The sequence below is a fragment of the Pelodiscus sinensis genome, chromosome 24 (genome assembly GCF_049634645.1).
Source record: "Pelodiscus sinensis isolate JC-2024 chromosome 24, ASM4963464v1, whole genome shotgun sequence".
NCBI lineage: Eukaryota > Metazoa > Chordata > Testudines > Trionychidae > Pelodiscus > Pelodiscus sinensis.
The window spans coordinates 2,411,241-2,429,768 of NC_134734.1; the positions used below are offsets into that span (position 1 = coordinate 2,411,241).

The 18,528-nt window shown below is 52.7% G+C and overlaps 1 protein-coding gene and 1 pseudogene across 2 annotated transcripts; both read left to right on the forward strand.

Moving 5' to 3' along the window:
• Positions 1–484: 484 nt before the first annotated feature.
• On the forward strand, positions 485–11,641 carry LOC102452702 (chemerin-like receptor 1). Of its 2 annotated transcripts, none has more exons than XM_075907248.1 (2): positions 485–770; positions 5,850–11,641. In XM_075907248.1, the coding sequence occupies exon 2, from the start codon at positions 5,889–5,891 to the stop codon at positions 6,999–7,001; it is 1,113 nt and encodes a 370-aa protein (XP_075763363.1). In that variant the 5' UTR covers positions 485–770; positions 5,850–5,888; the 3' UTR covers positions 7,002–11,641. The 2 variants fall into 2 exon arrangements, with proteins under 2 accessions (XP_075763363.1, XP_075763362.1); XM_075907247.1 differs by having other exon boundaries at positions 487–819.
• On the forward strand, positions 9,686–17,877 carry LOC142819688 (chemerin-like receptor 1; annotated as a pseudogene).
• Positions 17,878–18,528: the final 651 nt, after the last annotated feature.

Genomic DNA, 18,528 nt, shown 5'->3' on the forward strand with positions numbered 1-18,528 from the left:
AGGGCATGGAGGGTGGGGTGGGTGGGGCAAGCCACGGCCTGACTCCGTACTTTGCCCCGCAAAGGCCATTCACTCGTCTCCCCCCTCCCTCCGTGGTGCTAGCGACAGGGCGTTGGCTGGGCTCACGAGCAGGCTCTGGGATCCCCCTTGGATCTTCTTCAACACTGCTCTGCACTGGAGCGTTTCGGGTGCATGGTCCCGCTTTGGGGCACCTTTGTTATAAATTAACACAGTGACCTCCTACCCTAACCACTACACCCCACTCCCCCGCAGACCTGGGACAGGAGTCCTGTCTTCCCAGACCCGCCCCTGCTGTAAGCCTCACTCCCCTCTCAGACCTGGACAAGGAACCGAGGAATCCTGGCTCCAGCCCCTCCAACCACTAGACCCCACTTCCCTGCCACACTTGGGAAGAGAACCCATAAGACCTGAATCCAGCTCCCCTCTCCTGCTGCTCTAACCACTAGACCCCAGTCTCCTGCCAGAGACAGAGAGAGGACCCAGCAGCTCTGTCCCACCCGAGGGCAGGTGTCAGGGGGTACGGCATTTTTCTGCTGCTTCCTGTGTGGGCGAAGGCTCGCTGTTCTTCCCCTCTTGGTCACTTCCTCTCTCGTCTTGCTAGTGGCACGATGCCAGCATCCACGGCCCCCACAGCACTGAGCACCACCGACCCGGACGAGCAGGCGGGGCTGGCTGCAGGGAGAGACTCGGCCAGGTAGCCCCCCCGACGGAGAAGGAGCCCCCCCCCCATCCAGAGGTGCCATCCAGAGGTGCGAGAGGGGGACCAGGACGCCCGGGCTACATCCCTGACCAGAAGAGGTGCAAGGTCCTAGGGGGTTAGAGCGGCGGTGGGAGCAGGACTCCTGGGTTCTATCCCAGCTCTGGGTGGGGGGCTGGAGCTAGGCATTGTGGGTTTTCTCTGGGTTCAGTCCAGTGGATTGAAGAAGGGGGGAAGAGGGGAGCCAGGACTCCTGGGTTCTATCCCTGCTGTGGGAGGCAGGGAGAAAAGAATGAATGTATGGAGCCCTGACACTGGCACTGGGGTGGGACGGGACTGCTGGGTCCTCTCTCCATCTCTGGCAGGAGAGCGGGGTCTAGTGGTAAGAGTGGGGGGAGGGGGCTTGGAGCCAAGACTTCCAGGTTTTCTCCCGAGTTCTGGCAGGGAAGTGGGCTTAGGGCGTGGGAGGGGCGGGAGCTAGGAGTGCTGGGTTCTCTTCCCGACTCCGGGGTGGGATTCTCAGGTCTGGAGGGGGGACCTGCCCCCTCACAACCAGCGTAACCGGAGCCCCCAGCCGTGGCGGGGAGGGGAAGTGGCTCTGGGACGTTAAGTCTGTTTGTGCTTCTCCCTTGTGCAACAACTGCCCTGGTTGGACATCGCAGGGCTTGGGACCCCTCCCGGCACCTCTCAGCCTGTCGGTGAGCTCCAGGCCTCGGCCCTGCAAGAGCCCCCGGGGCAGCCCCAGCTCTCCCCACAGCCAGCCCTTTGGGGGAGGGGTCGTGGGCTTATCGTGGGAAGATCCGTTCCCACGGCGATGTTGCCTCTATGCAGGAACGTGCCAGATTTATGGGTTTGGCCTGCTGGGCTGTACCCGCCACTGGGTCCCAGAGCCCTCCCTGGCGTAAAGCCCTGGGCCCCGCTCCCCTCCCAGAACCCAGGAGTCCTGGCCCCCTGCCCTCCCCACCTTCCCCCGCCCCTCCCAGAACCAGTAACAGAACCCAGGCGGCCAAGCCCCCCGGCCCGCTCCCGACCCATGGGAGGGGCTTTGCTGAACAATCATTGAAACCCCACTGAAATAAAAAGGCTCAGAGGGGTCACCCTGTCAGTCTGGAACTGTAAAAACAAAGAGCAGTCCTGGGGCATCTTAGAGACGAGCACAAATATATCTAAATATATATCAGCAAAACCCACTTCCTCAGAAGAGCTGCAGAGTGGTAAGAGGAACCTAGAATTTACCACAGAAAAATAAGGGGAAAAAGTACCTGTCAGTAGGCTAATGAGGCTATTTGAGTGGGCTGGAAGTGTCCCCTAGTTAGCTTTTGAGGTAAAAGTGTAATGTGAAAGGCAGGGCAGGCTGGCTGTGTAATGCCACATCAAGTTCACGTCTTTGATCAAGCCGAGGGAAACTGTCAGATTTGCAGATGAAGGTCAATTCTGCGCTCTCTGTCTGTGACTGGCTGGTGAAATGCCTTTGTAGAAGGATGGCTGCTTGTCAATCCAGGCCTGAGTGTCTGGGCGGGTTACAATGTTCCTCCATATCCCCACTGAAAGTCATAAAGAATCCACTGAGTGTGGTACAACACACAGTCAAGCACAGTGGACCTGCACTTTGATCTTGCATCTGAATTTGTTAGTGGTTGGTGTTCCCGTCCCCTGTCCCCTCCCACAGAAATCTGTCAGGACTTTGAGTAGCATGAGGTGAAATATTTTGATCAGATTGGAGCGGGGGAGGGTTCAGTAAAAAATGAATAGTTGGTGACACAAAAACATTTCACAAATCTTGGCCGGTTTCACCAAATTGTTTGCATAAGACTGTGACGGAGTGGGCCAGGTCTGGGCAGAGCAGGGGGTATCCGCTCGGTGAATTGCTCAAAATTCAGTGCTCTTTACAGCCCCAGACTGGAGACCTTCCAAACAGGCCACAAACCAGTCACACTGAGCGTTCAGCTGCCTATCTGGCCAGTCTGAAGCCTCACGAGCAAAACCCCTGTGACAGCCCAGGTCTCCCTGTGCCCAAGTCAGCCCTGGGCTTGCACACAAGTGAGGGTATTTCTACACTACAGCACTAATTCGAACTAACTTAATTCGAATTAGTTAATTCAAACTAAGCTAATTCGAACTAGTGCATCTAGACCTAAAAACTAATTTGAATTAGCGTTTTGCTAATTCGAACTAGCATGTCCACGTTAAGTGGACCCTGAACCGGGGTTAAGGCTGGCCGGAACCAGTGCCAGCAGGGCATCAGGTTAGGACTTAGAGCGTGGAGCTGCTGTCTCAGGCTAGCGGAGGGCTGTGCTTAAAGGGACCCGACCCCCACCCTGGACAGACAGTTCTCAGGGTTCCCCGCTTCCTTGTCTAACTCGATGAGGGACAGCAAAGCAGTCCTGTCTTGGAGTGCCCTGAGTGCCCACACTCGGCACATCACAGCACTCGGCCATCAGCCCGGCTGCACTTGCCACAGGCTGCCATCCGGGGGGGGGGGGGTCAATCGGGGTGCTGCAGGATCCAGGAGACCCTGCAGGAGAGCTTCCACCCCGAGGAGCCCACAGAGCCACCCCAGTCCTCCTCATCGGGGGCTCATGCCGCATTCCTCCCGCACCTCCTTCCACTTATCCCTCCCTAGCCTCCCTTCCTGATGTACAAAATAAAGGACATGTGTTCAAAAATAGAAACTCTTTATTTAACAAAACTTGGGGGGGCAGGAGGGGGATTAACCTCTGGGGAGACTGGGAAAAGGAGGTGGGAGGGGGAAGAGAAAGGGTGGGAGAAGGGAGGGGGAAACCTGGGAGGAGGGAGCTGGAAGGGGGAAGCCAGGGGAAGAAGGAGGAGGGGAAGTATCAAACTATGGTACGCCATATCTTCAGTACTGTGTACAGACGTGGTCTCATCACCTCAAAAGAGATGTTTTGGCCTTGGAAAGGGTTCAGAAAAGGGCAACAAAAATGATTAGGGGTTTGGAACAGGTCCCATATGAGGAGAGGCTAAAGAGACTGGAACTTTTCAGCTTAGAAAAGAGGAGACTGAGGGGGGATAGGATAGAGGTCTATAAAATCATGAGTGGTGTGGAGAGGGCTCATAAAGAAAAGTTCTTCATTAGTTCCCATAATATAAGGACTAGAGGACACTAAATTAAATGAATGGGTAGCAGGCTTCAAACTAATAACAGAAAGTTCTTCTTCACAAAGCAAATAGTCCACCTGTGGAACTCCTTGCCACAGGAGGCTGTAAAGGCTAGGACTATAACAGAGTTTAAAGTGAAGTTAGATAAAGTCATGGAGGTTAGGTCCATGGAGTGGTATTAGCCAGGGGGTAGGAACGGTGGAAGGCTGGAGATGGATGGCACAAGACAAATTGCTTGGTTATTGTCTTCGGTCCATCCCCTCTGGGGTAGCTGGTGTTGGCCGTTGTCGGCATACCAGCTACTGGGCTAGATGGACCTTTGGTCTGACCCAGTACGGCTGTTCTTATGTTCTTATGTTCTAAGCTCAGGGCTCAGGGTCGGAGGTCACACTGGACCACCTTGATTTTCATGCAAACCTGCTCCTGGGTTTGCATGTGGCCTTTGGTGGCCAGGCTGGCAGCTATCCTGCCCTAGACGGCCACTTTCCTGTGCCTAGTGCGGAGGTCGTGGATGTTGGAGGCCTCCCCCCAAACCTGGATGAGGTCCACAATCTCCGCACTAGACCAGGCGGGCGCCCGCCTCTTGCGGCTCCGGCCAGGCTCCTGGGAGCCGCCAGCCTGGTCCCAGCAAGAGGCGGAGGGCTGGGTGGCAGTGGGTCTTGCCAGGTGCAGGGTCTGCTGGCTGGGTGCTGGCAGGCTTGCACCCGGCACAAGCACCGTAGCCAGACCGTGACCCTTTAAGGGCTCCGGGGCCAGGAGGGAGGCAGAAGAGTTTCCCTGGTTTGGCCCAGAGTGGCCACCAGGGCAAGCTGGGGAGGGCTAGCCTCCAACTAGTTCGAATTAAGTGACTACACAGCCCTTAATTCGAACTACTTAATTCGAACTAGACATTAGTCCTCGTGGAATGAAGTTTACCTAGTTCGAATTAAGCGCTCCGCTAGTTCGATTTAAGTTCGAACTAGCTGTTTGTATGTGTAGCGCCTATCAAAGTTAATTCGAACTATCGGCTGTTAGTTTGAATTAACTTTGTAGTGTAGACATACCCTAAATGTTTATTACTAGAAAAGAAAAGGAAGCGAGTAAGGTTGTTAAAGGATTTTACAGTACATGCATCAAATCACCCAGTTGTCAATACAGGCTCTCAGCAGAGATGTTATAAACTACTATCTTAAAAGTCTCTGGTGAACATCCTATGTCAGGACAGGTCCACGGTTCTTCCTGGCTCATTGTTCCCTGCAAGGCTGCATCCGGGATCAGGAGCTGAACTCAAGACCAGAAGGAGGGTACCGCGTGGATGCAACAGTGAGCGTTAGAATCCAATAACATGACACAGACACCCCCCCCACCCGCACACACACCTTACGAAAAACAAATTTCCACCCCAAATTGAAAGCAACTGGAAAAGCTCATTATTGGAAGGCAGGCTAATCATAAAACCTTACCCAATAATTCCTGCTGGATGCAAAGCACATCTTTGAGAAACACCTCCCTTCTTGATTTTGAACCTGCCAGTGATGCAGTATTCTACTGAGGCATTAGGAAGTTATTCCCATGGTGAATTCCCACATGGTTGCTCGACCAAACAAACCAAGATCAAATATTTGTTCTCCATGCAGGTACCTGTAGACTGGGATCATGTCATCCCTCAACTGCTCTTTGTTAGGCCAGAGAGCTGGATTTCCTAGAATCTTTCACAAGGCAGGTGTTCCAATATCTGAATAATTCCCATTATGCCCCTGAGTCCTCTCCAAATTATCACCATCCTTCAGTTGGGAGACGTTGACCTAACCTAATGACTGGGAAAAGAGTAAATTAATTTACGAGGTAGGCGCCAGGAGCGTCTCTTGAACCCCTTTCTCTATCGTCTTAATTCAAGTGTCTCGCCGAGTGTAAATGTGGGCAACAGGCCATGGGAGTTCCTGTGAGGACTGATGTTCCCACCCAGGCACCGGCTGGTTGGGAGGCTGTTCGGGGAGATGTCTAACGGAGGGGTTGTGGTGGTGTGTTCCAGGTGGAGAAAGGTCCGACGGAGAGAACAGAAGACACTCCCATGGCTGCGAAGGGCACCTCCCTCCCCACAACTCTCTCGAGTGATTACTCCACGAGCTTTTATGAAGAAGTTTGGGAAAACTATGACAATGATGCCCAGCAGCAAGCGCCACTCCCGAGCACACATGTGCTCTCCATGGTGATCTACTCCATCGCCTTCCTACTGGGAGTGACGGGCAACGGGCTGGTCATCTTCATCACCGGCTTCCGGATGAAGAGAACTGTCAACACCATCTGGTTCCTCAACCTGGCCGTGGCTGATTTCATCTTCACCTTCTTCCTCCCCCTCAGTGTGGCCTACACTGCCATGGGCTTCCACTGGCCCTTCGGGCTGGCCATGTGCAAGATCAACACAGCCTTGGCCTTCCTCAACCTCTACGCTAGTGTCTACCTTCTCATGGTCATCAGCATAGACCGTTGCATCTCCGTCATGCTCCCAGTGTGGGTCCAGAACTACCGCACGCCTCGCCTGGCTTTATTGGTAGCCTCTGCTGTGTGGGTCCTGGCCTTGGTCTTGTGTTCTCCGAATCTCCACTTTCGCCACACGGATCCCTCCCCGAATAACAAGGACATCATCCACTGCTACAATAATTTCAACACTGCCCCGGAAGGGGCCACCAGTGTGGAGAGAGTCAGGATTAGCCACATGAACCACCAGGCCATGACCATCAGCCGCTTTGTCTTGGGCTTCCTTATCCCCTTTGCTGTCATCATCTGCTGTTACGGTGCCATCTTGGTCCGCCTAAGGCGGGGCCACATGACCCGGTCTAGTAAGCCCTTCAAGGTCATCGCCGCCGTTATCGTGGCTTTCTTCCTCTGCTGGTTCCCCTACCACATCTTCTCCTTTCTGGAGTTATACAGGACCCCCAGCCTGCACACTGTTGTCATCATCGGGCTCCCCTTGGCAACCAGCCTGGCCTTCATCAACAGCTGCCTCAACCCCATCCTGTATGTCTTCATGGGTCAGGACTTCAAGGAGAAGCTGCGCCAGTCCCTCTTTTCTGCCTTTGAAAGTGCCTTCACCGAGGATGCCGCCAGCAGCATGGCCAACACGAAGAGCAAATACAGTATGGAGATGGAATCCCTGGCCACCAAGAAGCTGTGCCTCTGCTGAGAACTGGGAACCGTAGCTGAGGTCAGCCTGAACCTCTTCCCATCATCCACAGGGGCAAAATGCACCCCAAGGACTCCGCCCTCCCATGGACATGATCCGCACTCAGCTCTGCTGGTGCCAATATGCCCTTGGCAGAGATGGCCTAGGCTCATGTGGTCCTTTCCCCTTGAGTTTCCTTCAAACACTGTGAACTGATGCATCCATGCGGATGGACGGAAGCCAAAGAAGGATGAAACGGGTCCTTCACTGATTTCTCTGTATTAAATGCATTCAGCGGAACTACCACAGACAGGCTTTTCTGCACTCAGGAGTGACGTCGGGGGCACCCCACGGCAGGTATCTGGTCTTCATTTGGTCTTCCATTTGGTCTCTGAGAACAATCACAAAGGCCTTCTTCCCCCGCTTCCATCCTTAACACTGCCTTGTATTGAAAGTTCCAAATAAAGTATCGGGGCCTGCAGATCTCTGAGCTGGGAATTGTGTCGGAACAGGGGGCTGAGACAGGGCAACAGGCAATAGAGATCTGGAACAGAAGCATCTGCTCTCTTTGTTTACAAAAAAAAAAAAAGACCTTCTCAATAATTCTTTGTAGGGCAGGTTAGCTCGTGGTAGCAGTGGGGTCTCTCAAAGGTGTGACGAGCACATTAGAAGCCCTTGTCACAAAAGTAAAAGTTGTCTTGTTTGGAAATAGAGCTCCAGGAGGGGTCTAGTGGTTAGGGCAGGGGAGGGGAGCCAGGGATCCACGACTCCTGGGTTCTATCTAAAGTTCAGGGAGGGGAGTAGGGCCAAAGGTCACATCTGGGGTTACCAACCCTCCAGGACTGGCCTGGAGTCTCCCAGAATTGGCCTCCGTCTCCCGGTGAGGGTTGAGAGCAATCGGGAGGTTTTAAGACCAGCGGCACCTTAGAGACTCACACAGGGCTACTCAACTTTGTGAGCCCCGGGGACCACAACGATACTCACAGCACATGCCATGGGCCACATCTTAACTGTGGTTGCATAGACATGCAAATATATATGTCACAGTTTCCTTCAAACTGGTGGGCATGAATACAAAGCACTTCCCACAATGCACTGGTGCTCCCAGCACCTCCTCCCTGGGGGCTAGAAACCCTGACACCCTGTTCTAGGCAATCAGTCCACTTGTGTCTTGACGCCTCACCACTGTGGAGCGTGTTCCCAGTGGAGGCCGTGTTCAAAGAATTCCACCTGTGGACGAATTGTTGAGCCCCATATAAACCAAACTGCTCCACGGGTCACAAACATACAGGCCATGTGTTGAGTAGCCCTGGGCTAACAAGTACCTGTCTTGTGAGCTTTGAGCGCTTCAGCTAGAGCAGAGCATCCTTGTGACAGCAGAGCCCGGGGGAACAGGGACTGGGTGTGGGAACAGGGACTGAGTGTGATTTGGGGGCAGGGCATGGTGGGGCAGGGCGAAGCACTGGGCACAGGACAGAGGGGACCCTAGAGTGGAAAATCCACCCAAGACACACGATGATCAAAGGCTGGTCAGGGTTCCCATCCAGTGAGATGGTGACAACGTATCTCCTGGCTGGGGGCATGGATTGCACCTTCAGCAAGTTTGCGGATGACACTAAGCTGGGGGAGAGGTAGATATGTTGGAAGGTGGGGATAGGGTCCAGAGTGACCTAAACAGGTTAGAGGACTGGGCCAAAAGAAATCTGCTGAGGTTCAACAAGGACACGTGCAGAGTCCTGCTCTTGGGATGGAAGAATCCCCAGCATTGCTGCAGGCTGGGGATCGACTGCCTGGGGATTCCAGTGGATGAGAAGCTGGAGATGAGTCAACAGGATGCCCTTGTAGCCATGAAGGCTAATGGCATACTAGGGGCATTAGGAGGAGCATTGCCAGCAGGTCTAGAGGAGTGATTATTCCCCTTTCTTTGGCACTAGTGAGGCCACTTCTGGAATACTGTGTCCAGTTCTGGGCTGCCATTACAGAAAGGATTTGTACGCACCAGAGAGAGTCCAGCAGAGGGCAACCAAAATGGTTCGGGGGCTGGAGCACATGACCAATGAGGAGGGGCTGAGGGATTTGGGTTTGTTTAGTCTGCAGAGCAGCAGAATCTTGGTGCCTGTGAGGTTTGCAGACACTAGCAGCCCCCCCTCGCCGCCCCCTCTGCTGAGCCCCACAGAAACCCATCGAAAATCAGCTTCCTGGCCCCCCACACGGTCAGCCTGTCTGAGCTGCATCTGTCACGCTGGGGACCACGGCTGAGACACCCCAGCCCGACACACCACAGCCCTGAGAAGGGCAAGCAAAGAGCAGAAACTACAGAAAGTCGGGGTAAGATGTGACCTAGCAGCACACCAAACCTGACAGAGATCAGGGCCTCGTCATGCCAGGTGCTGCCCAGACCCAAATGAGATCAGGGCCCTGTTGTGCCAGGTCGTGCCCAGACCCTGAGCGAGTTCCAGGTCTGATTGTGCTTAGCCACTTCCCTTGCTCTCGTCCCTGGGGAGCTAATTCCACAGCTGTCTGGCGAATTCCGTAACTCCCGGCATGGTTCCGTGACAGCCGCACAACACGATCTCCTCATGGCCTGTGCACTGAAGACATGCACACTCAGACAGAACAGCGGGTTGCAGCTGACCCCGGCCTCTCCTGACCTCTCATGAGGGCTGAAATATATGCAATGTCACAATTCCATGCCAAAGAGGAGCATGGAGTATGGGGAGCTGCCCACGGCACAGACTGTCACACCAGGTGCTGCCCTGACCCAAGAGCCGGGCTGCATTGTGCCGGGTGCAGACTGGGACCCTGCTGTGCCTGGCACGGCCAAGACCCCTCTCCAAGAGTGGGGGCCATTGCCCCAGGGGCTACCCTCCATCTTCTTCATTCCTTCTTCCTCTTGGCATTGTTTGCATCGGAACTTCCTTGCTTCCTTGTTGCGTCTGGTCACTCTGCCTGTGTAGGGGGATCCTTGGGCGGGGGCTTCTGGGCAACTTTTATTTCCTTCTCGGTGGGATATTCCCCTCATCTGAAACTCCAAAGCAGCCAACGTGGCTTCTCAAATGGAAACCCAGCGCAGGTGTAGCCAGACAGACACCTCCTTCCCCCGCCCATCACATCCATCTTATTTGCCTCTCTGAGGTTCCTGAAGCATACAGGACAGAGAAGGAGCAATAAAATCAGCATAGTCTATGCTGGCTCATCTGATCCTGAGAAGCTGAAAAAAACAGATACGTGGAGAGAGAGCGATTTAGTCAATAAGCTGGCCTCGAGGCTGCGAGAACTGCCCCCGGCTGGCACCCATGTTGATTCGAACACACACACAGTCCCTGGGAGAGGAATTTCCCACTGAGAAAAGAATCCCCAGTAATTCCAATTTAGTTATCTATCTCTTACAAGTGTAAATTAAGTTCACAACTCCCTTGTAAGAACTGGTCTCACAAAAGACAGACCAGCCCCATTTGGCATGACAGACAAGAAAGAGAAATACGTGACCCCATGAGTATATAAGATAGGTCCAGCACACACTCACTTGGAGTGTCATTCTACCCTCTACCTGCTGGTCGGGTTAGGTGTTTGACCTCCCGAGGTTCTATGGAGACGCCCACCTCGTATTTTCGTCTTTCCTAGGAATTGAGGGACCGGCCCTGGCCTGACACGCTGGAGTCGAGAGGCACAGAAGGGGGTAAAAATTGTACCTGGATGTGGTCCTCTGTCTTAAGTGTACACATAGAAAGAGTAAGCTGTTACTTGGTACCATTATTTCTATTTTTCTATCTTTATCTTCTTTGTAACCATTTTTAAGATCTATATTTTGCTAGTAGTTAAGAAATAGAACAATAGCCATTGTAACCATATGATTTATAAGCTTCCTCAATAAACCTGTAACTGTTTAAGCTTTAACCTGACTCCTTCAGTTGCTGTAATAGAATGAAGCACAATTTAAAAGAACTTCAGCCTGTCATAAAGGGACAGTTATAGGAAGAGCTTGGGCGTTTGGATTTGTGTCACACCCAGGTGGCACAATCCACTGGGGCACCTTTCAGTCTTTCCCCAAGGCTGCCCGCTGTGAAGGAATTACGAATTCTAGCAGCTGAAATCTAAGGTGTAATAAGCTCTTCCTGTACACACTGGGGCCTCTGTTAGCCTGTTTGGCTACCCTCTGCTACGGGACCTCGGTCCTAGCAGTAAAGTCACGGATGTTAAACTATTTTTTGGGGCGCCCGCCAGCCTCCTAGGCTGCTCGTTGCAACGAGACTTTGTGTCTCAGCAGTTGAAGACTTGGGTGTAACACACACGCACACACTGCCCTGACCGTCGGCTGACAGCAGGTTGGAAAGACACCTGTCAGGGATGGTCTAGATGGTGCTTGGTCCTGCAGAGATGGGACCTGTGGCCCTCGCAAGATGTCTTCCCCTCTGACACTCCTACGGTGCCAGGGTTCCTGTCTCTCTTCGGGCGATGAAGCTGCAGAGGAACGGCGCAGGGCTCCGGCCAGAGAGGAGGCCATTTCTCTCACCGTTTCTCTCCTCTCCTACCATCTTTGCTAGGAACCCACCGACTGGCTGCGCAGGCATGAGATTGGATCAATCAGTCTCTCCGCACTTGCCAGGGAAGCGTCAATCTTGCCACAGCCTCCTAGGGGGAAGAAGTTAATTAACCTCTTCCTGGGTTCTGGGGAGATAATAAGGCAGAGCTCACTAGGAACCAGAGTTTTCATTTCATGGGGAATGTCGCGGGGTGTAGTGGGGTGGGTGTGTGGATTGTTCTGCAAAGGAATGAAAACAATCGTTTCCGTATTTCCTGGAAAATACAGTTTTGGGGATGAGCGGGATCCACTGGGTTAGACGCACAAATGTTTGTGGTTAGAGTGGGGGGTGCTGGGAGCCAGGACTCTTGGGTTCTATTATCAGCTCTGGAGGGAGAGTGGGGTCTAGTGGTTAGCACATGTGGGCCGGGGCCGCAGGAGGAGACCTGGATGTGGAGAGAGACCTGGTAATCAGATCCCTCCAGCCAGCCCTGGCACCCTCCCAGCTCCTCGCCCCAGGCAGGGTCCCCCTTGTGAGGTGTCCCCCAATGGCCCAGCCTGCCCTCCGTGGAGCTGGTGGGTCTCCCAGGGAGGGGACCTGCGGGACCGTGGTTCTCCACAAGTCAGGGTTGGGGCAGCAGCTGGGCAGAGCCAAGGAAAATCGGGAAACAGCAGTGGGCCCTGGGTTATGCCCAGCCCATCCTGTAGCTAAATCTCTATCGTAAGCATCTGCATGGAACGTTGTATCATTTTCACAGGACTTTGTGTTGAGCATCTCTGGGTTACACCTTCCCAGAGAGAACCTTCGTTTTCACATCTCCTAGTGCCATGTCCTCTTGCACAGAAACTTGGTATTAAGTCTTTTGTGTTACGTCTTGGTAGAATAGTCCCTAAGAATCATTAAGGTAAAGAGAATGTCTTTGTACCAGACTAGATGAGAAGCTGCTGAGGTTCAACAAGGACAAGTGCAGAGTCCTGCCCTTGGGTCGGAAGAATCCCAAGTATTGTTACAGGCTGGGGACCGACTGGCTAAGCAGCACTTCTGTAGAGAAGGACCTGGGGGTCCCAGTGGATGAGAAGCTGGAGATGAGTCACCAGGGCGCCCTTGTAGCCAAGAAGGCTAATGGCAGGTTGGGCTGCATTAGGAGGAGCATTGCCAGCAGATCCAGAGGAGTTATTATTCCCCTTCATTAGGCTCTGGTGAGGCGGGAGCTGATCCGGATCAACATGGGAACATTGATCCAAATCAGCTCCACTCCTGCTCCCCACCTAAGTCACCTGCCAGTGCAGTTAGGGGGGGCAACCAGTTGGTAATCAAAACAAGACGGAGTGTGTGTGTGTGTGTGTGTGTGTGTGTGTGTGTGTGTGTGTGATATATCTTGTGCATATGATTCAGTCTCGATTGCTGTATGTGTTACCAATGTGGCAGTTTGTTGTATCCCCCCTGTAGCACTTTAAATACAATCCCACCAGTTTGGAGACATCCCGCTGCCCCATCCCTGGTAGGGAGATTTCCCTTCCCCACCCCACACAACTGCCCCATCCCTATTCCCATGTGATTGCATTGGCATCCTACCTCTGCCTGTGGGGGTGTGGCCTATGTTGGCCCCTCCCTCTCCTGACTCCCCCCACTGATTGGCCTGGTCAGAATTGGATTGGGCTACCATCTGCGTCTACTTTGGTCTCTCAGTGTCCTGCAGCCACTTATTGAGTGGCACGGACACATGGCCAACCAGTGGAGGGCAGGGGAAGGGGCTGCCAATTAGCAGCTGGGGTGGGCTTCAGAAAAGTAAGAGGAAGCAGCCCCACCTCTCCAGGAGAGAAAAGGGGAAGTCCTGCCTCCAGGAAAGGGGGAACCTCCACCCCTGTGCACGGGGAAGAAAGGGGAAGAGGGTTTCAGACTCTTGTCCTTTCCAGAGCTGGTCAGGAAACATTTGACAAGGTGGTTTCATGTCTAAAAATATTGAAACCAAAGTTCTTCTGGGCCTGTCAGCAATGTCCCGACCTAGGAAAGTTTTGGGGGAAAGAAGATGTGACCTTGCCAATGAAAAAGTCCGATTATTCCAAACCAACCCTTTTCTCCTGGAAACATTCAGCTCAAGTATTTTGATGGTGGCCGATTCTCCAATGCAGGCCATGTTGATAGCCCATGAGGCTGTGGTTTTAACACATCTTCTCTCGTTCACACGGGAATTCGTCTGGGGAACTTCTCTGGCCTGTGTCACAAGTGTCAGACCAGATGACCACAACAGTCCCCTTCTGCCCAGGGATCCATGATTGTCCTGAACCAAATCCCCTCTCCCCTCCGTCAGGTTTTTAGTTCATGAAACCTCAGAGATTTCAAGATTTGGCTGCAATTCAAGAGGGACAATTTTTCAAACATCTCAGAAATTTGTGACGTGGGAAAACTGCTTTTGGACCAGCTCTGCCAACCGCTGGCTGCCTCCCCCTACCAGCGTTCTTGATGACAGTAGCTCTGTGCTGAATGTTGTAGGAAGGAGGAGACCACGCCCTTCCAGCTCCCCTGGCCTACCCCGCCTTTCCGCATGTGAATGGCACCTGGTACCCATTCTTCAACCTGGTCGTCTTCAGCACCAGCTTCCGGATGAAGAAGACAGTGGTTTCCATCTGGTACCTCAGCCTGGTCATGGCTGGCTTCATCTTCACCTTCTTCTTCCCCACAGAGGTGGCCCATATAGGGCGCTGTGTAAGATCCAAAGCCCAGTGGCCTTCCTCAACCTCTTTGCCACCTTCTTTCTCCTCACTGTCATCAATGCCGACCGTTGCGTCTCCGTGGCCTTCCCGGTCTGGACCTAGACCCACCACTCGCCCTGGCTGGTTGTCTGGGTGTCCATGGCTGTCTGGCTGGTGGGTTTTGCTCTCGGTGCCTCTTATACCATTTTCCGGGATATTGGGAATTTCTCTCCTGAGGGGGACGTCACCCACTGCTGCCACAACTACCTTCCTCCGAGCAACTTCATGAGGGAGGTGGTGGCCATGTTGTGGAAGCAGCAGGCCCAGGCCATGGTGCTGACCTGTTTAGTGGCCCGGTTCCTGGTGCCTTTCTCTATCACCCTGGCCTGCTATGGACTCCTGGGGTGTGTCTAGACTACAGGGTTTTGTCGACAAAAGTGGACTTTTGTAGACAAAACTATAACACTGCCTTTCAGTTATTTTGACATAACGTTGACAGAACTCAGCAGTTTTGTCGACGTATGTAAACCTCATTCTACGAGGAATAATGCCTTTTGTCGACAGAGTTCTGTCGATAGAAGGCGTTATTGCATCTACACTGTCTTTTGCGTCCACACTGTTATGTCGACAAAGCGGCTTGCTTTGTCGACAGAACTGGATGTAGTCTAGACGCTCTATGTCGACAGAAGCTTTGTCGACAGTATCTGTTGACAGAAATTCTGTCGACAAAACCCTGTAGTCTAGACGTACCCCTGGTGGCCAAACTGAGGAGGAACCGGCTGGTTCGCTCCGGCAGCTCCTACAAGGTTATGATGACCTCTTTCCATTGCGGTTCCCTTACCGCCTCTCCACCCTGCTGGCCATGGGGGTGACTCCAGCAACAGAGCTGCTCCATGACAGAGCCGTTGGCCTACCTTAACAACTGCCTCAGCCCTCCTGAGCTGGGGCCACAAGGATACACTGGGGCTCTCCATGGGCGTTCAGTGAGGCCCAGGCTGCCTCCCTACAAGAGCCAGGACAGCAGCAGGTCGGCAGTGGAATTGTCTCCATTACGGCCAGGCCCTTGTCCCCTCTGCTTTCCCTGAGGTGATAGGAGGAGGGAGCCCAGGAGTCCGGGCCCCTAGTCCCCCGCCACTCTGTTTACCAGGCCCCCGTCCCCTCCCAGAGCTATGGAATCCCATGGGATGTGCACACTAAACCCCTCCATTTTAACCTCCATTCAGGATTTGGCTTTTTTTCCTCCTAAAAAAGGTGCTAGCACGGAAAGAGAAGCAGAACCTGCCACGTCCCCCAGCTGGCTACAAGACTGGGGTCGGGAGTTCAATTCCCAGTCCAGAACCAAGGCTTCAGAGTGGGAGTTTCTGATGCATAAAAATAATCAAAATAATCCCGCATGTGCCTGTTTAGATGGTAAAATCTTTGGGACTGAGGCCCAGTGCTCCTGCTTGGACCCACAATGCTCCCTTTCCCTGATCCAGCAAAGAACCCAGGAGTTGTGACCCTCCCATCCCCGCTGCTCTGACCGCTAGTCAGCACTCTCCTCCCAGAGCTCGGGACAGAACTGAGGAGTCCTGGCTCCTCCGCATTTAAGTTCCTAGTCCCCATGAGAGGTCCCTGATGTGGCATCTGCTCCTCACATAGAGTACCACAGCTTGGGACAGGCAGCTGCGGTTGTGCAGTTTTCTTGAAAGCCAGGGGAGGCAGTCGGGGAAGGGAAAAGAAGGCGTGTGGCTGGGGCTTGGTGGCATTTGCAGAGCCTCAGGCATTTTCCATGCTGTGCAGTTACCTGTTGTAAGTTTAGCACAATTGTCACCATAGTCCATGTTGTACCTGAGACCTGTGATTACGGGAGAACCTCAAGTTTCATTGAAAAAGCCCACCAGCTTCTGGGAGATCCTGATAAAAGACAGGAGAGGTGCCAAGCCATTTCCCCATGTTCTCACCTCCTCCTGACTCCCTGTCATATCTGGTGCCCAGTCCCCAGCCTCTTACCACTAGTCCCCACTCCTGTCCCAGAGACAGGCATGGGACCTAGGAGTCCTGACTGCCAGCCCTGACTGCTTCCTAGTCAGCTCTCAGCAAACCCCAGACAGCTCGTCATCTGTGTGGAGTTTGCCCAGGGGCCACATAGTCAGTGTGATCTCCATCTCTGCTTCCCCTGGGGCGAAGGGGCCGTGCCAGGCTGTGTCCCAGCAGGGCTCTGCGAAGAAGCCCCCAATGGCCGTCACTATCTCTGAGACCCGCAGCGCCGGTTCTGCACCGCAAGGGAACTGGGGACTGGGGCTGGGGTGGGATGACGTGACCTTCAGAGCACAGCAGCCAATGCCCTACGCCTCTGAGGCTTTGCAGAGGTTCTTGGACCCAGCCCCCATCTGCACCTCCCACCTCCAACAAAACCCACATCAGAACAGCTTCCTGCCCCCAGACAGAGGCCATCGGTGTGAGCTGCAGACGCCCGCTGAGCACCCTGGATTGACTCTGTGATGGCCCAACCGCCCGAGGCACAGGTCAGAAAATGATCCCCCCTTGCCATCTCTTTCTCTTTCCTCCCCATTCGGAAGGGGAATCCGCCCCCTCTCCCACGTCTGGATCAGCCTCCCCTTGCATCCTTTCCCCTCCTTCAATCCTTGGTCACCTTTGGGAACCTCTAAGCCTTTGCAAGAATGGTTGGTTAATTTCTTCCCAGCCTCCCCCAGCTTGGTCTCCATCTGCCTCTCTACATGCAGTGGGGGTGTTCCTTCATCTTTCTCTCTTGCCCCGTGCCTTGGAGACTTGAATTAACATCTCTTGATAAAACAGATGTTCATTTTGATGTGTGAGGTTCATTGATTTTGTCCCATACTGCGTGGAGTTTGTGAGCTTTGAAGAACCTTTCTAGTCCACCTTCCGCATCTCGCTGCCAGGGTTTAGGATCTCTTCCTCTCTCGTCTCTTGCTTTGGATGCTTTGTCAATGGCCCTTTGACAAGCACAAGCCAACTTTGAGTCAAGGCAGGTCAATGAATTTCTCTCTGGGACTGGTGGAGTTTACAGATGCTGCAAACACTCCACCCCCCTATGTCTTTCAGCTGGGATTAGCAATCGATGGCGTGGAGTGGCATGGGTGGGGAGGGGTATACGATGATCAGCCTGACACAGGAGATGTTGTATCCTTTAGCTAAGCAGGAGCAGATTTGGAGCTGAGCTAGGTTGATTTCCCAGGAGAAGGCAGAACCAACGATGCAAAGTTTGTGTCTTTCCTAAGCACAGTTTGTTGGTTAACAGCATGGACATACCTGTCCTGAATACACACCTGGGATGCTTTCCAGGAGAGGGATCAGCCCAAGTTACCACTGCTCGGTGCTCCTGGAGCAGCTATGTTGCGTCTACATTTCTTTCTTTGTTGCTGTTGGAATTCGGCTGCTAATAATCACTGTTCTTTGTTCCAAACTCATGTCCTGGGCTCTTCATTTGCCCTGAATTCATCTGTTAAGTCCTGATCTGGAAAGGCAGCGGGAATATTCATTAACAGCTGCCTTTCCGTATTCATTTTCTGGAGAAACCCCCAATTTACTGGGAAATGGGGCCTTTCTCCAGGAAAAAAATGTTAATGGAAAGGGAGAGGATTGCTTTCATCAACATGAGCATTGGCCTGCTAAACCCAAGGTTGTGAGTTCAATCCTTGTGGAGGCCATTTAGGGATTTGGGGCAAAAATTTGTCAGGGATGGTACTTGGTCCTGCTTTGAAGGCAGGGGACTGGACTTGATGACCTTTCAAGGTCCCTTCCAGTTCTAGGAGATAGGCAATCTCCAATAATTTATAACCTTTTCTGCAGAAAAATATGACTTTTTGGACAAAAAACCAAAGAGAGTGAAAGAGACAGAGAAATAACTGAAAGATGAGCTGTTTGTGCATGTGGATGCGGGCGGGTGGGGGGCAGGAGGAAAGCAACTGAAAATTGAACTATTCTGGCAAAAATATTTAGGCCAAAAACTCAAAAAAAAACCCCATTAAATATAAAAGTTACCTGAAAACCACAAATATCAAATGATGTTTGGATGAAATGTGTTTATTTTCAGTTTTCCCATAAAAAAAATCATTCTTATTTCACATTTTTCAACACTAGGCATGAAACTTTTCCTTTCTTTCAAACCCAGTTTCCCAATGAAAAAAAAAAAAGTCTTGTCCAGCTCAGTTGACTATGCCTCCCTTTACACAACTGCTCTGCAACACACAATAGTCTTACCAAACTTGTGTGAAGCGGGTACCGTAGTATGGAAAGTTTGAGAACCACAGATCTAATGTAACTTCCTCTTTAACACTGACCAGAGAATGTCTCCAAATAACTCCTGTT